The 17,877-nt window shown below is 42.2% G+C and overlaps 1 protein-coding gene across 1 annotated transcript; it reads right to left on the bottom strand.

Moving 5' to 3' along the window:
- Nucleotides 1-617: 617 nt before the first annotated feature.
- adm2a (adrenomedullin 2a) lies at nucleotides 618-17,673 on the bottom strand. The gene is made up of 3 exons (XM_021577262.3): nucleotides 17,548-17,673; nucleotides 16,901-17,154; nucleotides 618-4,692 (listed from the first exon to the last, which is right to left on the bottom strand). Exons 2-3 carry the CDS (start codon nucleotides 16,996-16,998, stop codon nucleotides 4,254-4,256), a joined length of 537 nt encoding a protein of 178 aa, XP_021432937.2. The 5' UTR covers nucleotides 16,999-17,154; nucleotides 17,548-17,673; the 3' UTR covers nucleotides 618-4,253.
- Between the last annotated feature and the right edge of the window lie 204 nt (nucleotides 17,674-17,877).

The following is a 17,877-nucleotide window of genomic DNA, read 5'->3' as shown; positions in this document are numbered from 1 at the left end:
TAGGTGGGCAGACAGCCCAGGAATGTGGCTGATTGCATGTGCCTTCTAGTTACTCATTAACTCTCCCTGTTAGGCACAACCTTTCGGATATTACATGAATCTAAATCATGTGATGTCGAGTATGAATTTTGCTCCATTCATTGGGACGAATAATGATTAACTAGCTGTTAGGAGTAGTAGAGTGAAGGACATTGGATCAATGCTGATGCATCATGGTCAAGAGAACTTTCACCCATCTATTTTTCCACTATGATGTCACCTTTGCCCAGGTTTACCAGATTCGAGGAAGGGGTGTTTTTTTCCCACATATTTCTCTTCCTTTAAGGAAATATTGAGTAATATGTATGATCTTGATACCTCTAGTTATATTTATTTTAAAATGTAGTAATATCGAAGACTGCTGGCAACTGTCATGTGGAGAGTAGATTTAATTCTGATTATAACTTCATTATTTTTCGTTTTGACAATGGCATCGATGTTGTTAACAATAACTGTTGTGAAGAGTTTCTCATACTGTACTCACACACACGTGAAGGTAAACATGCATACACACACACGCGCGCACACAAACATGCACGCACACACACACTTTCACAAATTAGAGGCACACACTAGACTTTATCTCACTACAATGTAGTTCTTTATTTTTTTACAGAGAATGAAAGACATTGTCTGACATTAACATTTAGGATTTATTTTTCTTTCCTAACAAAAGGTCACCTTTTAGGAGCATGGGAAATACGAGATAAATAGTGTCTTTGGTGACGTACATATATAAACATACAAAGATAACTTAAATATATTACTTTTCTTACATAGTACCGCTAATAATATATAATATGCACAAGTGCGCATGATATCATCTTCACTCCACTCATACTCATACAGATCTTTATCAAATGCAACATATACAATAACTCTCATCTGTCATTAAAAATAGACTTGCAATGTTTGAAATTCAAGTTGTGAGGAACTAACAACATTAAAGTGCTTTGCTCAGTTTGCTGTGACCCTAAAAGAGGCTTCTGACCTTAAGTATAATTAAACATTGAATGAGGAAAAACAGACTGGGATTGTGATGTGTCAGATCCCTGGCTAGGACGACTATACTATAAGTACCTACACATACACACTCACATATAGTCACATACACACTCACATACAGTCACATACACACTCACATACAGTCACATACACACTCACATACAGACGTGAACACACAACACAATCTCCTGCATCTCTTTACAACATAGGTTAAGTTAACAATGGCAGGCGATGGCAGCGTTACTTTTGATGTAAGACTGATGGAGAGTGTTTGTCTTAACACACAAGGGGAGGTATTAGTGGTCAAAGGTCGTAAATAATCTGGTGGTACGCAGTTTACCCAGACAAAACACTCAGCTATGCTTCTAGGAAAGGCTACGGACCCGCCAGTGACACAACACTGACGTGTAATTACAACACAGAGAAAAAGTACAGCAAAAACAACATGGCTTCAACAATAATCCAACAAACACGAGATTGGTTCCTGATCCTATATGTGGCCGTTCAGACACAAACACACACCTGTGACTGTGGTGGTTAAGAAGTCGAGAGATTCACCAAGGTTTTTAGCATTTGAAAAGCCTTTTAATGGTCTGTCACGAGACATTTATTAGCTCCATTACAGCAGAGACAATGGCATGTGTGTTTCACAACGCCTTTGAACAGATTAGACTTAAAGAACCAATGAACCACTGATTATGACCTGCGACCTGGCGCAGGTCATAATCTGAGATAGAAGCTGAGAGAGTGGTAGAGGGAGAGATGGTGAGAGAGCGAGTGAGACAGAGAATCACTCCACGATTAAATGAGCTAACTCTAAAATAAAATAAAGCCCCAGTTTTGATTAAGACGATTCAGTCCAAAAAGACAAAAATAAGTCAAACAAAATGAAAGGGGGATATGGATGGAGGAATATAAGACCACACTATAGTATGATGTAGATCACACAAAAAAACAAAATGACTGTCAAGTATTGTCAGATATTTGGTGAATTTAAACCACTTGCCCAACTAACTTAAATAGTTCTAGAATGACTTCATTGAGGCAACGCTGTGGTCAAAACAAAACAGTAAAAACCTGGACCCTAAAAGACTCTAAGCTAATTTTGGGAACTCCTGTGACTGTATAATTATGTCACGTTAACCTAATATTTACATAGTTATAGTCATAAATACATGAATGTGTGACTAATGGCTGACCTGGTTTATAACAGCAACATCAGCAAGTTTGGATCAGTTATTGGAAATCTAATAGTCTGAACGTTGAGGATGATTTAAACTATTCTAATCCTCTGACATTGAGGATATGAAACATTTGAATGTGTTGCAAAGAGCCAGGCTGCATGATTATTATGGGTATTAAAGTTGTCACGGAGACGTTGTGGCTTGTTTTTTCAGGTCGACAGACTCTGCACCTTTTGAAGGTTAGGCTAGTTTTTTGCATGCATGCTGAGTTGAGATTGTTTTTGGTTATTTCTAGTGAGGGCATCCGGCCCACCATTTCAGAGACAGTTATAACAAGGGGAAATGGGAATCTCAGGGCATATCTTTTTTTTAATGATATTTCGTGTTCAGATTTAAAATGTGGCACTCTGCCTCCCTTACTTTTGCTATCCGTGGTCTGTCATTACAAAGCCACAATGTAACAGTAGAGCACTTTGCTGTTGACTGTGCTAATTTAGACTCATTCGACATACTACAAGCATACAACGTAATGTATTGGTGTATACACACTAAACTACTAGCGTTTTTAGGATCTCAGTATTCATAACTGACCGGATTATTATTGATAATGACAAAGTAAGCCTCGAAATATTCCTGGTCAGTACTATTAATAGCAGATTTTGGGTTTGGGTTGGCAACTTGTGATGCTTTAGTTATACGGTCCCCTGGGCAAGGCACGGTCAAGGTTTCTTTTGTTTATAAATACAGCAGACTATGTGTACCGTGGCGGTACAACTAAAGAGATTAGGTCTGATTGGTTAAATTGCCGTAAACATAAAGTCGAGACTTAGTGGGAGAACTTAAGAATCACGTGAAGGGGATCATATTTCCCACTCAGACCCTGGGATAATGGCAGCAGGACTGTTCACTGTGTTCAAGAGCCAACCAATAGATATCACTGCTAAAATAGATCCGCAATGATTCATAATAAAAACATTGAAAATCTCCATCTTGTATAGGAACTGAGTCATTGAAATGTTTACCCTCTTCTTTCTCTTTCTATAAACAGTCTCTACTAGACAAGTCCAGAAGCAGATCTCCATCCAGCCACTGCTGAACTTGACTATTATGCCTGAATGCGGCTGTCAAGGCTGTGGTCTGTTGAAACATATACTTCACAGAACCACAGACTGCTTCTGTCGGGAACATCATTGGCTGCAAATGAGAAAGGACTTACAGTAGGTTCTTGTCTGTAAGGTCAGTGTCTGTCTGTGAGGTCAGTGTCTGTGTATGTCCACAAATGGTTGCTGGTGGTCTGTAAAATAGAGGATTACCCCAGATAGGTCAAACATGGTCCCTCAAATTGTTCTGGCAGATCTAAGGGGGCAGGGTTTAGGGTGGGGTAAAAGGGTTCATCGGGTCGTTTTGACGGGTCTTCGGGAATATATTCCCTCTGACAGGGATCTGATCCTAGCCCTGGTAGAAATCCACATGAGAGGCTTAAGTGTTTGATCAATGGGGCCAGAGCTAACTGCTGCTGTGGAGGTCATCAGGCATTATACAGACACGTCCAGTTGCGTTGGCTTGTGTTAAGTAGAAAGACAGGTGGACGGGAGCATTTATTCTTACATTAACAGGATTAGGAAGTCAAACTGAGCCCCTTGCAGCTCTTTGACTAGTCAGGAGGCCGGGAGAAACACAAAGACTTTGACGAGACCCAAATGTTCAGAGGATTTCTGGGTGACAGGTATTCGTTCCCAGGGGTGGTTGGTGGTGGGAAGCGTCGGCTATGAGGCTTTCATTCATGTCAGATTCCTTCTTCTTAAACAGCATGATGCGTTTTTGAGGTGTACAGAGGAGTAAGGCAAATGTCATTCAAAAAGTACATAAATTGTAATTTCAGGATCTAAAAAAGGTGTGGACTACATCTAATACTAATGCAAAGGCTATCTGTGATTCGTAAAATAGAGATAAATGTCTATATATTGAAGTTTGCTGGGGTGTTTATGTTTTCAGGGAAGAGAGGGAGAAGTATCTGTCAGTCGCTCATCCGTAACTATGCGGACTCCGGGGGTTAATGGGGGAGGAGTCTTCCCGTCCGCTCTGGCCAATCAGCTGATAGAGCCGGTGGCTGAGGTTCTGAACCTGGCAGGTTCCCAGGGCGCACCCCACTCTCATCAGCTGGGGGTGGTGGTGACCCCCGCGTGACCCTGAGTGGGCATGGCGACGACCTCTTGACCCCATCCGTTGTGGCTCCACGCCCTCCTCACGCCTCGCCCGTACCAGAGCTTCAAGATGGGCTGTGTTCATGACAGTGGGTGGTGTGTCTCTGCGGAGGTAGCCATGCAGCCATTTTGGAGATCTGATGGAGGACTGGAGGTCTGATGAAGGGCTGGAGTCTGTTGGGCTGGCGAGTTCGATGCCAGTTTCTGGAGTGAAGATCTCCTTCTCTCTCAGCGCATGAAGCTTCTTAAGCAGCTCCAACCTAGGAAGACAGAAAACAAATAAGACGTCGTTAAGATTGATGTCTGTATCTTTCCACTCTGGTTCAATGCTGACAATTGAATCAGAGAAGTCATTTTAGTTATTCTCAGACTAATGTGAAGCACACTTCCAACAGCATTTTATGTCGACACACACTGACAGTAAATGTTACACATATGGAATGGGCATGGTGAGGGTTGATGTGTCACCATCCTGCCTTAATGCATTTTAGAAGACTAATGGCCTTTCAGCACAGGAACAAAACAGCATGGGGACCTGGCTGCAGTCCATTTATTATGGTAATTTCAACATACTGGACGTCACAACTATTGAGACTTCATGTTCACTTTAGCTAAAGCAAACAGACAGAGTGGCTCTGGAGATTTACTGACTATTCCCTCAAGGGTCCACAGGACGGAGGCATCACTAAGTTTCAGGAACAGCCTGTTTAGCAAACACATCTCAGATTGACTCTGGCTTTAGCACTGAGGAGGAGGAGGCCCTGCCATCTGTTCTCTTCTTGATGATGACACTAGCTGCTCAACTCAAACTTGGCACTGGGGATGCTATTCTCTGAACTGTTGTGGGTGTGTTTGCTCAGAGGGCTTGAATTTGTGTCTCTGTGTCTTAGTTTGTTACAGATGCCATAAATAGGTAGAGGCTTGTGCACCTGGCGGATGTCATATTGACGAAGCACTGGCCACAGTGAGTCAGGGAATTTCATTCTCAAAATGGCGCCAGTGGGTGTAGGTATATTAAGCCTAAATTATTTTAAGTAGTAAGTATGACTTTTGTGTGCTAAATGTCCTCCCATAATAAAGTTAGAACAAGGAAGAGAAAACGTCCCTTTTGTATCCTTTTTCCGTTTTAAAGAGACACAGAAACATTTCCACAGCATCAGGTTCTGACCGGCTTCCAACTGCTCTTTAGGAGAAGCAGTAATGATAGTTGGCATACAGCGTAATTATAAAAAGAGCAGCGCTCTCCGTGTAAAATGCTGACTGGATTGTGAGAAATAACAGGGTAGGCCTACTGTAGAATGCCACTATGCCAATGGTAACCAACCAATCTCTGTACAGACACAGCGAGAAGTGGCTATATTAATGAACAGGGTTCCAAACCCTTCTCTGCCTCCTCAAGGCGGTCTCTTAGTTAATGTGTTCAGTGCCTTGGCCAGGCTCTTGCCAAACATGTTGTTCGTGGTCAAAATTCTGCATGACTGAGCATTTATGGGTTTGTTCAACCAATTTAACCTCAAACTGAGTTTTGTGTTGCGGGCTTGAAGCCTAACATAACTAGCCAATCTAGCTACTTCACAAACAAAAACATAGTGCTATTCCAGCAACAGCACCATGACTGGTCAGTCAGTGAAAGTTTCAAGGTATCATATTTGACATGTACACAGAGTTCCAACACAAAGAAAACACTGAATCACCTGTGTCTCCCTGCCATCCAGCCTGTTTGCCCATACGGGGCAGGGCCCTGGTGCCTGGTGATGGTGGGTGTCACTGGTAACCACTGTGGTAATGTCGAGGGAGCACTATTTCCAGGAGCACCTAGTCATTCAGCTCTGTCCTGTGGCCATGGCATTTCCCAGTCACACACGCCTTCTGTGCCAAACACCATGCTGCCAGACAGGCACAAATTGTATTTGACTGCGCGGAAGAAGCTACATTCATACAGTATACCGCATAAATACTGCAATGTGGTTGTTATAGAGATTTGGATAGTCTATATTCATTACAGTAAACTTGACCTTTCTGTACACAAAATGGCTGAAATACAATATTCTGTACAGGCTCATTCTTCTTCTGTGTTTGGAATCCATGGTGGAAAATGTGTTTCTCACACAGGAGGAAGGAGGAAACTTAATCCGTTCGGAAAGAAGAGATGGTGAATAAACAAAACAAAGGTAACACAGCTCCAGAACAGCTTCCTTTGGGAGTCCCTGGACAAAAACAGGACTGATGGGGTGTGTAGACTGCCAGTACCAAACAATGCCCACTGAGCACACACTGGTTGAATCAATGTTGTTTGAAATGACGTTCAACCAACATGGAATAGGTGTTGAATTGATGTCTGTGATCAGTGGGTGTGCTGTACCAAGCTTCACATCCATAGAAAAATTGATAGATTTTATTGTACACCGGATAGGTGTAGTCAAATGTGTTGTTTTACAGGGTCAGCCATAGTAGTACAGTGCCCCTGGAGCAAATTAGGATTAAGTGCCTTGCGCAAGGGCACATCAACAGATTTTCCACCTTGTCAGCTCAGGTATTTGAAACACCGACCTTTCGGTTAGTGGCTCAACACTCTAACCGCTAGTCTTCCTGCTGCCCTAAGACATTGTGTCAGTCCCAATCCACCCCATTGACCAAGTAGTTTGTGTGTTTGTGTGTGTGTGTGTGTGTGTGTGTGTGTGTGTGTGTGTGGTGTGTGGTGTGTGTGTGTGTGTGTGTTTCTAATGCCTATTTCCACCCCTGGTAGAGCAGTAGTGGACTTTGTGGCTCACTCAGCGCTGGAATCTCCCATAACACACCATGTCGCCCCGAGCCCGACCCAACGCAGCAGACAATGGCTGCTTCGCTAGTCAGGCTATTCTGGGCTGGCAGACAGCCATAAAGACCCTGTGATGTCGTTAAAAAACAATTTTCTTGGAGAATTAGTAACTGGACAGAGGCGGAGAAGGAGAAAAAAAGAAGAAAGAATGAGTCTGCTGTTTAAAGGAGGTTAACCGTGTTTGGGTTTCTGTGGGGTTCACCTCCCACCTAGGGAGTTTGTGGCATGTCCTTTTGTCCTCCTCTCCTCTCTGTTACACCATCTGACCGGACCGCCTTACTTCCACCTGACACTGATGCCCTTAGACTTTTATATAGCTTTTATATAATGGCTTCACAAGCAAGTTTGAACTTGTCTGTTTTGTCCCTTGGGCCAACCAGGACCCATTTGTATGTATCTGTGCTGAAGGGATCGGATGGATCTGAAGGGAGCGTTTTGGCCAAAGACTTTGGACCGGAGGTGTGACTGTGAGTCAGTGTGCCCAGAACACATGCTCCTCTCCAGTTTCGTTGGGATGTTGTTCTGATCCCACAATAAGCCTTTTGGCCACCGTGTTCTAGCCCACAGCCAGAAGGCAGCAGCACCATGTACTGTAGGCCGGCCCAATGTGGGAACTCTCTCACTGGATCACATCTGATCTGACAGCCCGTCTAATTTGGCTATTGAGAAAGTAATCCTGCAAATTGACAGTAATGGAGGTCTTTGTGATTGGGAGACGATCAAAGATATCAAGAGCTTCACATTCTTGGAAACATTCACTCACTCAACACTCGTTTTCAGCACCATCTGATCTGTGGACGATTATTTTTAAAAATATATTGTAACAAATCCACCTACTTGTTCTGTAAAAGTCACATTTTCATTGGAGTGCATTAAGCTAAAACTCACTCAGCCTGGGGAACTTTATTTATTTATTTTACCTTTATTTAACTAGGCAAGTCAGTTAAGAACAAATTCTTATTTTCAATGACAGCCTAGGAACAGTGCCTGGTCAGGGGCAGAACGACAGATTTGTACCTTGTCAGCTCGGGTATTTGAACTTGCAACCTTCCGGTTACTAGTCCAATGCTCTAACCACTAGGCTACCCTGGAATGGGCGGAGGGAGGGGGTTTTGAGGGTTCGATAAAAGGGTAAGCTGATCCCAACTCCTTTGTGCTGCAGTGTGGTGTTGTTCTTTCGTATTACTCCCACAGTTCAGACTGAGGTTTAGGTCTGGAATCACAACTGAGACCCACCAGTGGAACCACCACAATAGGGTGATTCCACACCAGCGGGAGTGGGAAATATTTTTGGTATTTACATTTGAGTCATTTGGTCATATCCAGAGCGACTTACAGGAGCAATTAGGTTTCTCAGGTTGTTCTGACAATTCTCACATAGAAACTTGATTGGGGGGCAGGATGTTTAACACAATTTTTTTTTTCTATCACAAGCCATTTTTTTGAAAATCATGATGAAATTAGCCATTTTATACCCTTTTTAGTATACATGCCTCCTATAAGACCCTATGATCTGTGAACTGTACAACATCTGTCATTATAGGCCTTATAGTGTTCTCTCTGAAATACACATTTTAAAAATGAATTTATTCAACATTAAAAATATTAATATTAATCTCAAAACTATCCTTTTTAGGCATTCTCTTCAAATACGTAACATTTCCAGAGTGGGTTCTCTGGTACCTTTAATGATATGACCAATTGTATACATATAAATGGACATGATAGGTCATTAACCAATCACAGCCTCATGTAGGATTGCACATTCAGCAAATCACCAGCAGAGGGAGTTCCCTTTGAATCCATTTTCCCATTCACTGTGTTAGTGGTGCTCAAAAAATTGATCATAACTTCAGAATTAGCAGAAAGCCCACACTGGAAATGTTATATACTTATATATATTGCTCCCAAAAAAATCATAAAATAAACTATATCAAAAAAGGTCAATTTGAGATATTAATATTTGAATGTTGAATAAATGAATGTGATAATTTTTTTATTTCAGAATCTAGACATACACTACTGGGAAAAAGTTTTAGAACACCTACTCATTCAAGGTTTTTCTTTATTTGTACTATTTTCTATATTGTAGAATAATAGTGAAGACATCAAAACTATGAAGTAACGCGTGAAACATGTAGTAACCAAAAAAGTGTAAAACAAATCAAAATATATTTGAGATTTGAGATTCTTCAAATAGCCACCCTTTGCCTTGATGACAGCTTTGCACACTCTTGGCATTCTCCAACCAGCTTCACCTGGAATGCTATTCCAATAGTCTTGAAGGAGTTCCCACATATGCTGAGCACTAAGTTTTAAAAAATAAAGAAAAACCCTTGAATGAGTAGGTGTTCTAAAACTTTTGACCGGTAGTGTACTCCATATTTTAGAGCACACTATAAGGAGTATAATGACGCCGAGATGTTATCTTTTCCATGTACAGTTCACAGATCATAGGGTCTTACAGGAGGTATGTTTAGGTCTAAAAAGGGCCTAAAATGGCTACTTTCATCATGATTTTCTCAAACATTGCTTGTGGTACAAATGTAAAAAGCAGTTCAAACATCTTTTCCCCAATGAAGTTTCAATGTGAGAATTGCCAAAACAATATGAGATACCAGAAATATGTTCCGCTGGCGTGGAATCGCCGATGTCCCACCAGCCCCAGCCTGATGCCCTCCTCTGCCCCAGTAAGGCCCCCTCAGAGAAGGGTAAGCCTTGGCCAGCACCAGACCCTTCATACATGCTTATACCCAGGGGGCTGGGCCTACCATGGGGTGCCTTAATCAACAGTAAATGTGGCACATTCATGCATAATCCTCGCCAGGCCCCATGCAGCTAACTGAGGACAGATTGTGGAGACAGAAATAAGCAAAAGGCGATTTATTTGTGAATGAACCATTGCCGACGCTTGTTCTCCATGCATTGGTGGTTTTATAACCTCTTGTGTTGACGATAAGTACGTGCTGAGGCGTGATTTAGCACTTTCCTCATCATGCACTGCATTGGGTGAAAGTGTACACAGTTGCTAAAGTCCATGGCTTGAAAGAACGACTGCCACATATCCACTTAAGTGTGGACTTAAGTGTGTAGTGGTTTGGGAATTGGGAGACGGACTTCAAACCACACAGTGGTTCCAATTGTACTGAGGCGGCCACTCACAGCTGCAGTGCTGACTCCTGATTGAGGCCTGATCTCCATCGGTACTGTAGGTATCCAGCCACACTACAAATGACTGTACTTAGCTAGAATAACACCTACATTTTCCTCAACCACCAACAAGAGTTTAGTCCTTCTCTCCTCAGACCTCAGAGCTCCATCTGTGTTCCTTCTTCAGCCTTTATCCTGTGTTATTTCTTTAACACTGACAGTATACACAGAGACAGACAGATATACTGTACAAGGATTGTCACGATTCCAGTACTGCGATTGTCAGAAGTATCGTGGCAAGTCACATTAGTTAATTTTGCAATCTATAGCACTCAAAATTTCACGTAAAGTAGGTTTTTATTGTACCATAGAGTTTTGTCTAATTCATGTTTTCTTCATTGCCATGGAAAATCTGGTATCGTAGTATCTCAAGACTGGTATCGTGACAACCTTAATCCATACATACACACACACACACACACACACACACACACAAGCATTTTGCCATGGTCAGGATATCAGTGCAGAGTGGAAGCATTTTCTTTATAGATGTGGACGGTGGAATTTAGGTCTTAGCCACTAATCCACTGTGGAATTCTGAGCTGCCTGGTGGGAGACTGGTCCCCCCTCTTCTTTAGGCCTGGTCATAATGACCCCCACGGAGCACAGAGAGAGAAGGAGAAAGAGAGAGAGAGAGAGAGAGGGAGGGAGGGTCATGGTAGTGTTTATGTGGTAGATACATTACATCTCCATACATCGACCTCTGTTTACAGTGTGGCCCACATCAGAGCAGCCATGCTTCCTCAGAGCAGAGGTCTAACCACAGAGTCATACTTACTGCCTCTCACAGAGCAATCTACAGGGCCAGCTGGGGTTATATCAGACTGTGAGGCACGCAAAGTGTATTTAAGTACATAAAAGATAACTGGAGTAAAGTTTAAGTATTTATGAGCCATATTAGTCAAGGTAATGTTCATGTTATGTCTTTGATATTGTATAAGCATATCTATAAATCTATATAAAGTTAATGTATATAGAGTTATACAATCTATCACCATCTAATGGATGCAAAGAGCATCTGATATATTACTCAGAAGACAACAGTATGTCCTCTGGGTGGTGGATGATGATGCAATGTGCCTGATTCTGGGGTAAATATTGTGTTGGGACAATGGATGGGTGTTGACGTCTGAATTACATGCAGGGGGCTTGGCCCTGACACTTGCCCCATATGGGGTGACAGAGGGAGTTAATGATTTAGGACGAGGATGGACAGACGGGAAAAACATTGTTTTTTTTCTGTCCATCCTGAGCAAATTCACACCCACAATACACACAGACTCAAATACAGACAGTCTCAAATACACACAACCTCAAATACACACAGCCTCAAATACACACAGACAGACCAGTAGTCGACACATACACAGCCCCTCTTTCTAAAGAGAATATGCTTTACACTAACACACACGCTCAATACACAAACTGTGTTCATCCTGTCCGGGATGTCTGACATGTCATATCATTGACCTCTGTCCCAGACTGTGTGGAAGTAGTGGGTCGTCATGACAACAAGCACATAACAGCACATCAGCTCCAGTAACATGCCTCTCTCTGGGGCGCCTTGCACCCCAGAGCTGGAATCCACAACGTAAAACTGCTTCGTCTCTAAAGCCATAATTAAGCCATATTGGTTTGGCTCTGGCCTTCAACTATTTTCTCTCAAGCTGTTACTATATGCACAATGAAGGGTATACTTTGTATTGTGAATGGCCATGATCAGGACATAAAGCGCTTTATCGGTACAGAGAAACAATGACCAAACACACCCATCACACCTCAGTCTGAAAAGGGGAAAGAGAGGAGGAGCAATGAGGCCTGTGTTATTGTTATCAGCCTGTGATGGGATCATCATGTGTGATGGGAAGGACAGAGCGTTTGGTATGGAGGGAAGAAAAAGTGGGACATTTACTGAGTAAATAAATAGATAAAAGGAGGGAAGAAAGCAGAGGGAGAAACCAGAATGAAAGAGGGAGAGAGAAGAGAGAAAACAGAATTGGAGAGAGAGTGAGGAAAAAGAGAGAGGACATTATGAATCGCCTTTCCATCACCAAGGGAACATCCCGAGGGGATTTCTAGGAACGATAACCCCTCACACAGCCACAGCTTGGACAAGACAAACAGACTCCCTCTTATTGAACTGTTTGTTTTTGAAAAGCTGCTGTGTTCACTCAAACACACTGATAGAGAGCACTGATGCAACCACAACCACATCCACCATTACCCACAAATTCTGTCCCTGCTGTTTTAAATGGAAAGTTAGTTCTGAGAGATTGAAGTCTTAACAACCATTGGGAAGCAGAAATAGCCCAACCCTGCTGGGAGCTCAGACTGACATAAACAGAGAGGTGTTTGAGTCATGTTTCCCTTTGCTTCGATTTGATTTCAGCAGCAGGTGTTTGTCCAATGCGCAGACACACAGGCACACAGACACACACGCGCACACACACCTGTAGACAGAGGTTGTTGAGCTAAGTCCGAACCTCCAGCGTTGGGGCCCTCCTGTCAGAATAGGGTCACCTTATAATGAGACTGTTGTCTGGCACATCCATCTCAGCCCTGCCAATCTAGTCCATGCAGGGTAAAAACAACCCCCTTTTTCCACATACTCATAAGTCAATAACCTCAATTATGGTCCATAAAGACTTGCCAGTCCATTCATGAATGCACGTCAGCAAAACGTGACATTTATCACTTTTCTGTTGAATGTTGATTCCCCTACAATGTCTGAGTGCAGATACAGTGCCTTCGGAAAGTATTCAGACCCCTTGACTTTTTCCACATTTTGTTACGTTACAGCCTTATTCTAAAATTGACTTAAAAAATAATAATCCTCAGCAATCTGCACACAACACCCCATAATGACAAAGTGAAAAAAGGGTTTTAGACATTTTTGCAAATATATATATAAATATATAAAACGTATTTACAGGAGTATTCAGACCCTTTGCTATGAGACATGAAATTGTGCTCAGGTGCATACTGTTTCCATTGATCATCCTTGAGATGTTTCTTGATTTAAGTCCACCTGTGATAAATTAAATTGATTGGACATGATTTCGAAAGGCACACACCTGTCTTTATAAGGTCTCACAGTTGACAGTGCATGTCAGAGCAAAAACCAAGCCACGAGGTCAAAGGAATTGTCCGTAGAGCTCCGAGACAGGATGTGTCGAGGCACAGATCTGGGGAAGTGTACCAAAAAATGTCTACAGCATTGAAGGCTCTTTCTAGAGCTGGCCGCCTGGCCAAACTGAGAAATTGGGGGAGAAGGGCCTTGGTCAGGGAGGTGACCAAGAACCTGATGGTCACTCTGACAGAGCTCTAGACTTCTTCTATGGAGATGGGAGAACCTTTCAGAAGGACAACCATCTCTGCAGCACTCCACCAATAAGGCCTTTATGGTAGAGTGGCCAGACAGAAGCCACTCCTCAGTAAAAAGGCACATGACAGCCCGCTTGGAGTTTGCCAAAAGGCACATTAAAGACTCTCAGACCATGAGAAACAATATTTTCTGGTCTGATGTAACCAAGATTGAACTCTTTGGCCTCAATGGCAAGTGTCACGTCTGCAGGAAACCTGGCACCATCCCTACGGTGAAGCATGGTGATGGCAGCATCATGCTGTGGGGATGTTTTTCAGCGGCAGGGACAAGGAGACAAGTCAGGATAGAGTCAAAAATGAACGGAGCAAAGTACAGAGAGATCCTTGATGAAAACCTGCTCCAGAGGACTCAGGATCTCAGACTGGGGCAAAGATTCACCTTGCAACAGGACAACGACCCTAAGGAGACAGCCAAGGGTCAGCAGGTAGCCTAGTGGTTAGAACGTTGGACTAATTACCGAAAGGTTGGACTAGTAACCGAAAGGTTGAAAGATCGAATCCCTGAGCTGACAAGGTAAAAATCTGTCGTTCTGCCCCTGAACAGGGCATTTAACCCACTGTTCCTAGGCCATCATTGAAAATAAGAATTTGTTCGTAACTGACTTGCCTAGTTAAATAAAGGTTTTTAAAAAATTTAAAAGACAATGCAGGAGTGGCTTCGGGACAAGTCTCTGAATGTCCTTGAGTGGCCTAGGCAGAGCCCGGATTTGAACCTCAGGAGAGACCTGAAAATAGCTGTGCAGCAATGCTTCCCGTCCAACCTGACAGAGCTTGAGAGGATCTGCAAAGAAAAATGGGAGAAACTCCCAAAATACAGGTGTGCCAAGCTTGTAGTGTCATACCCAAGAAGACTTGAGGCTGTAATCACTGCCAAAGGTGCTTCAACAAAGTTGAAAGGGTCTGAATACTTATGTAAATGTGATATTTCCATTTTTTAAAATAAATTTGCAAGGGGGTATTGTGTGTAGATTGATGAGGGGAAAAAACAATTTAATACATTTTAGAATAATGTGGTAACCTAACAAAATGTGGAAAAAGTCAAGGGGTCTGAATACTTTCCGAAGGCACTGTATAAAGCAAGATAACAGTGGTGTCACTGACCTAATATGAATAAGTCTCAACAAATGATCCTCTCCAGATCCCTTGGTTGATCATGTCTGAGTTACCAGGCCAACAACACAACTCATGGACATTTTTTGGAACCTGTCAGTGTGTCCTACAGTGCTAACCCACATTAGAGGAACATTCTAGATACAACCAAGTGCCTTACTTCACTTGCCCCAAAAAATGACTATCAGGTGAAAATGTTCCACTTTTAGCTTTGAACATCCCAGATTTCTATGTAAAGGCATAGCTCTTGGGGAAGGTAATCATGTGTTATAATTGGTTTCTCTCATTGATAGAGTCCAGGTTCCTGTCAGTCTCCCACCAGAAGAGGGCATGCAGACACTGACTCTACCCTCTGCTCTAGTTCTCACTGCACTAAAACACACCAGAGACTGGAGTCTTCTCCTTCACTTTGAACAGGCCCTTCTGCCCACCCAATGAAACAGGAAATGGGTATTATTGACCAATTCCCTGTGATCTTGGGATTTTACTACCACGTCACACATAGAAGAATAGCAGAGTGGGAAAATACAAGTGCCACTCATTACAGTATTACAGTACAGTAGCCAATGGCTAAAACGTGGCAGGAGTTCAGCTAAATGCCAACATGAGGAGGACTGTTTTTTCCACCTCTGCTATCATATGTCCCACATGAGGTCATATCCCACATGAGGTCATATATACTGCTGTGTTAGGAATATGACCTCATGTGACCTCAAACTACTTAAACCAAATCTAATTGGTAAGACAAACACACAACCATATATATATATATATATCTGTTGCATTCCAAAATATAGTCACACGTGAATAAGATAAAGTAGATGGTTTGGCGCAATAAACCTTGACTTTGAACGCTGACACAAGTAGCTAGCACTTTCGTTTAGGGACCTATAAAGAACTGTATTAAAGTATTTCATGACAACGGCCAGATTTGATGTAACATGTATCTACATGGGTAATATATCAATCAAATACTAACAGTGTGTAATGACGCGCCTAACCTGCGCTTCAGTTTGTGTTTGTAGCGCAGTGTGGAAAAATATGATGCAATGACGGTCGTATTGTCCTCTGTCCCATTAGTTAATGTGAGTTTTTGGACTAAATTCAGTTGCATCATATAAGAACACACATTCTGAAGAGTACGCTTTATTATGCAGATGGAATAAATGCGTAATTTCGTCAAGGTGCCCATTTTTCAACATAGTGGTCATGGATAAGATAGCACTCGTTAGCCTACACTATCATGAACTTTAAGTCAACACAAGTGTTTAAATCCCATAACAGACCTAGCCCAATGGAGAGAGCAGTGCAAACCAGAGACTGCGCAAGGCGCGCATGGATGAACTCTCAATCCATTCTAAAAACACGGATTCCCCTCAAACTTTACCACATTGTCATATCATAACTACAGAGTCCCCTGGTTATCTGAGCGGGAGCGCATGTTCCCTGTATTACGTTTGTCTTGCTCTGACCTTGCCCGCCAGGACTACTCTCTATCCGTTATCTCCCCGAAACAAACACTTCAGCGTACTTTATGCCATTAACCTCGACATTATATATTAAGTGGTTCATCGGTTTGTGGTTTGACAGTGTGATTTAATTTAAAAAAAACAGTAGGCTAAAAAAAAGGTGCACGTCAATTCACCAAACACCGGCAGAGTCATTGGACATTCAAGAATTATCAATTTCATAATACTGCATCTCATCCATCACTGTATTTTCCGAATCGTGGAATAAAATAAGACTACATGTGGCCTATATTTGAATTAGACCTCCAGATTTCCTATCGAAATAGCATCAGCTTTTATATATCCAATGTGCCCTCCAGAAGAAAATTTCTGTTCAATAATCATCACTTCCAGAAAGGATCACTCGTAGAAAGTGAAAGAGAAGGAACTGGAACGCACGTTCAATATTGGAAGGTAATGTAATGTCTTTCTTCCTACCTGCTTCTCTCCAGACGGTCTGCGACCGGGAGAGCCAGGAGCTGCTGGAGGGAGAGTAGGCTGATGCAATACACAGTAACCGGCAGAAGTGAACGCATCTCGGGACGAGTTCTCACACACACCCCTTGGGAAGGAGGGTGTTCCCAAACCACCTGGACGATGTTCAACTCCCGGGGAAGAAAAATTCCTAAATGTTTTGGTATTTAAGCTAGTACTGATATCCAGGCCACAATGCGTGAGACAGTCAAATGATCCTGTGATAAACAGAGAATAAAAAAAGGAAAGAAAAGTAAATACAATTGTCTAATTTGATCAGGATATTGATTAGGTTATATTATCGAAATATGCACGAAATACAGTTATTTTGCAACAAATATTCAAGAGTGCCTGTGGGACACCTGCAAGTGCATTATTCACTCACTATTCAGTAGCCTAATCATGCGTACAAAGTGTACGAACCACTCTATGTGTGGCCAATTGAAAGCTATGCATAAAGAAACCTCAAGCACTAAAGAAAACTTTTTTATATATATATCCAGCTAGACCCATTTTTTCATATTTTACACAACAATTATATTGCATTTCAAATTATAGCTATAATAACTCATATAAAATAGTACATTTTATGAATGTTAGTAATATCTTACGTATATGAGGATTTTCAGAAATATTCTCGTAGGTCTAAGTACTTTCCCACGGATCTAACAAGTGTTGGTCAAGATGAAATTCTCAGATTCAACTTCTGAAGTTGAGCGAGACGACATTGTGCGTATAAATACTGAGTGGGCGGGACTCATTCTGAACCGGTGTACCTGGTAGGCTCCGTGGTTTGGTCGGACAACTTATTCCTCATTCACTAAATGACATGGATGTGTGCATGTTGAAGTGTGCCATTTACAACGATGTTGTTGGTTTTGGTGGGAAATGCCAACTGAAATGCCAAAATGATGATGGTTCTTGACTGGTCAAAGACCTTC

This window comes from Oncorhynchus mykiss, chromosome 21 (assembly GCF_057628025.1).
Source record: "Oncorhynchus mykiss isolate SJ-2025 chromosome 21, ASM5762802v1, whole genome shotgun sequence".
In the NCBI taxonomy this organism is placed as follows: domain Eukaryota; kingdom Metazoa; phylum Chordata; class Actinopteri; order Salmoniformes; family Salmonidae; genus Oncorhynchus; species Oncorhynchus mykiss.
This window is presented reverse-complemented; position numbering and strand designations above follow the sequence as displayed.

What these genes read in the sequence shown, in the direction of transcription:
- adm2a (XM_021577262.3), bottom strand. Translation starts at nt 16,998, where the DNA reads ATGCGTTCACTTCTGCCGGTTACTGTGTATTGCATCAGCCTACTCTCC. An exon ending in GACCGTCTGGAGAGAAGCAG is followed by an intron (nt 4,693 to 16,900) that starts GTAGGAAGAAAG and finishes CTGTCTTCCTAG; the next exon opens with GTTGGAGCTGCTTAAGAAGC.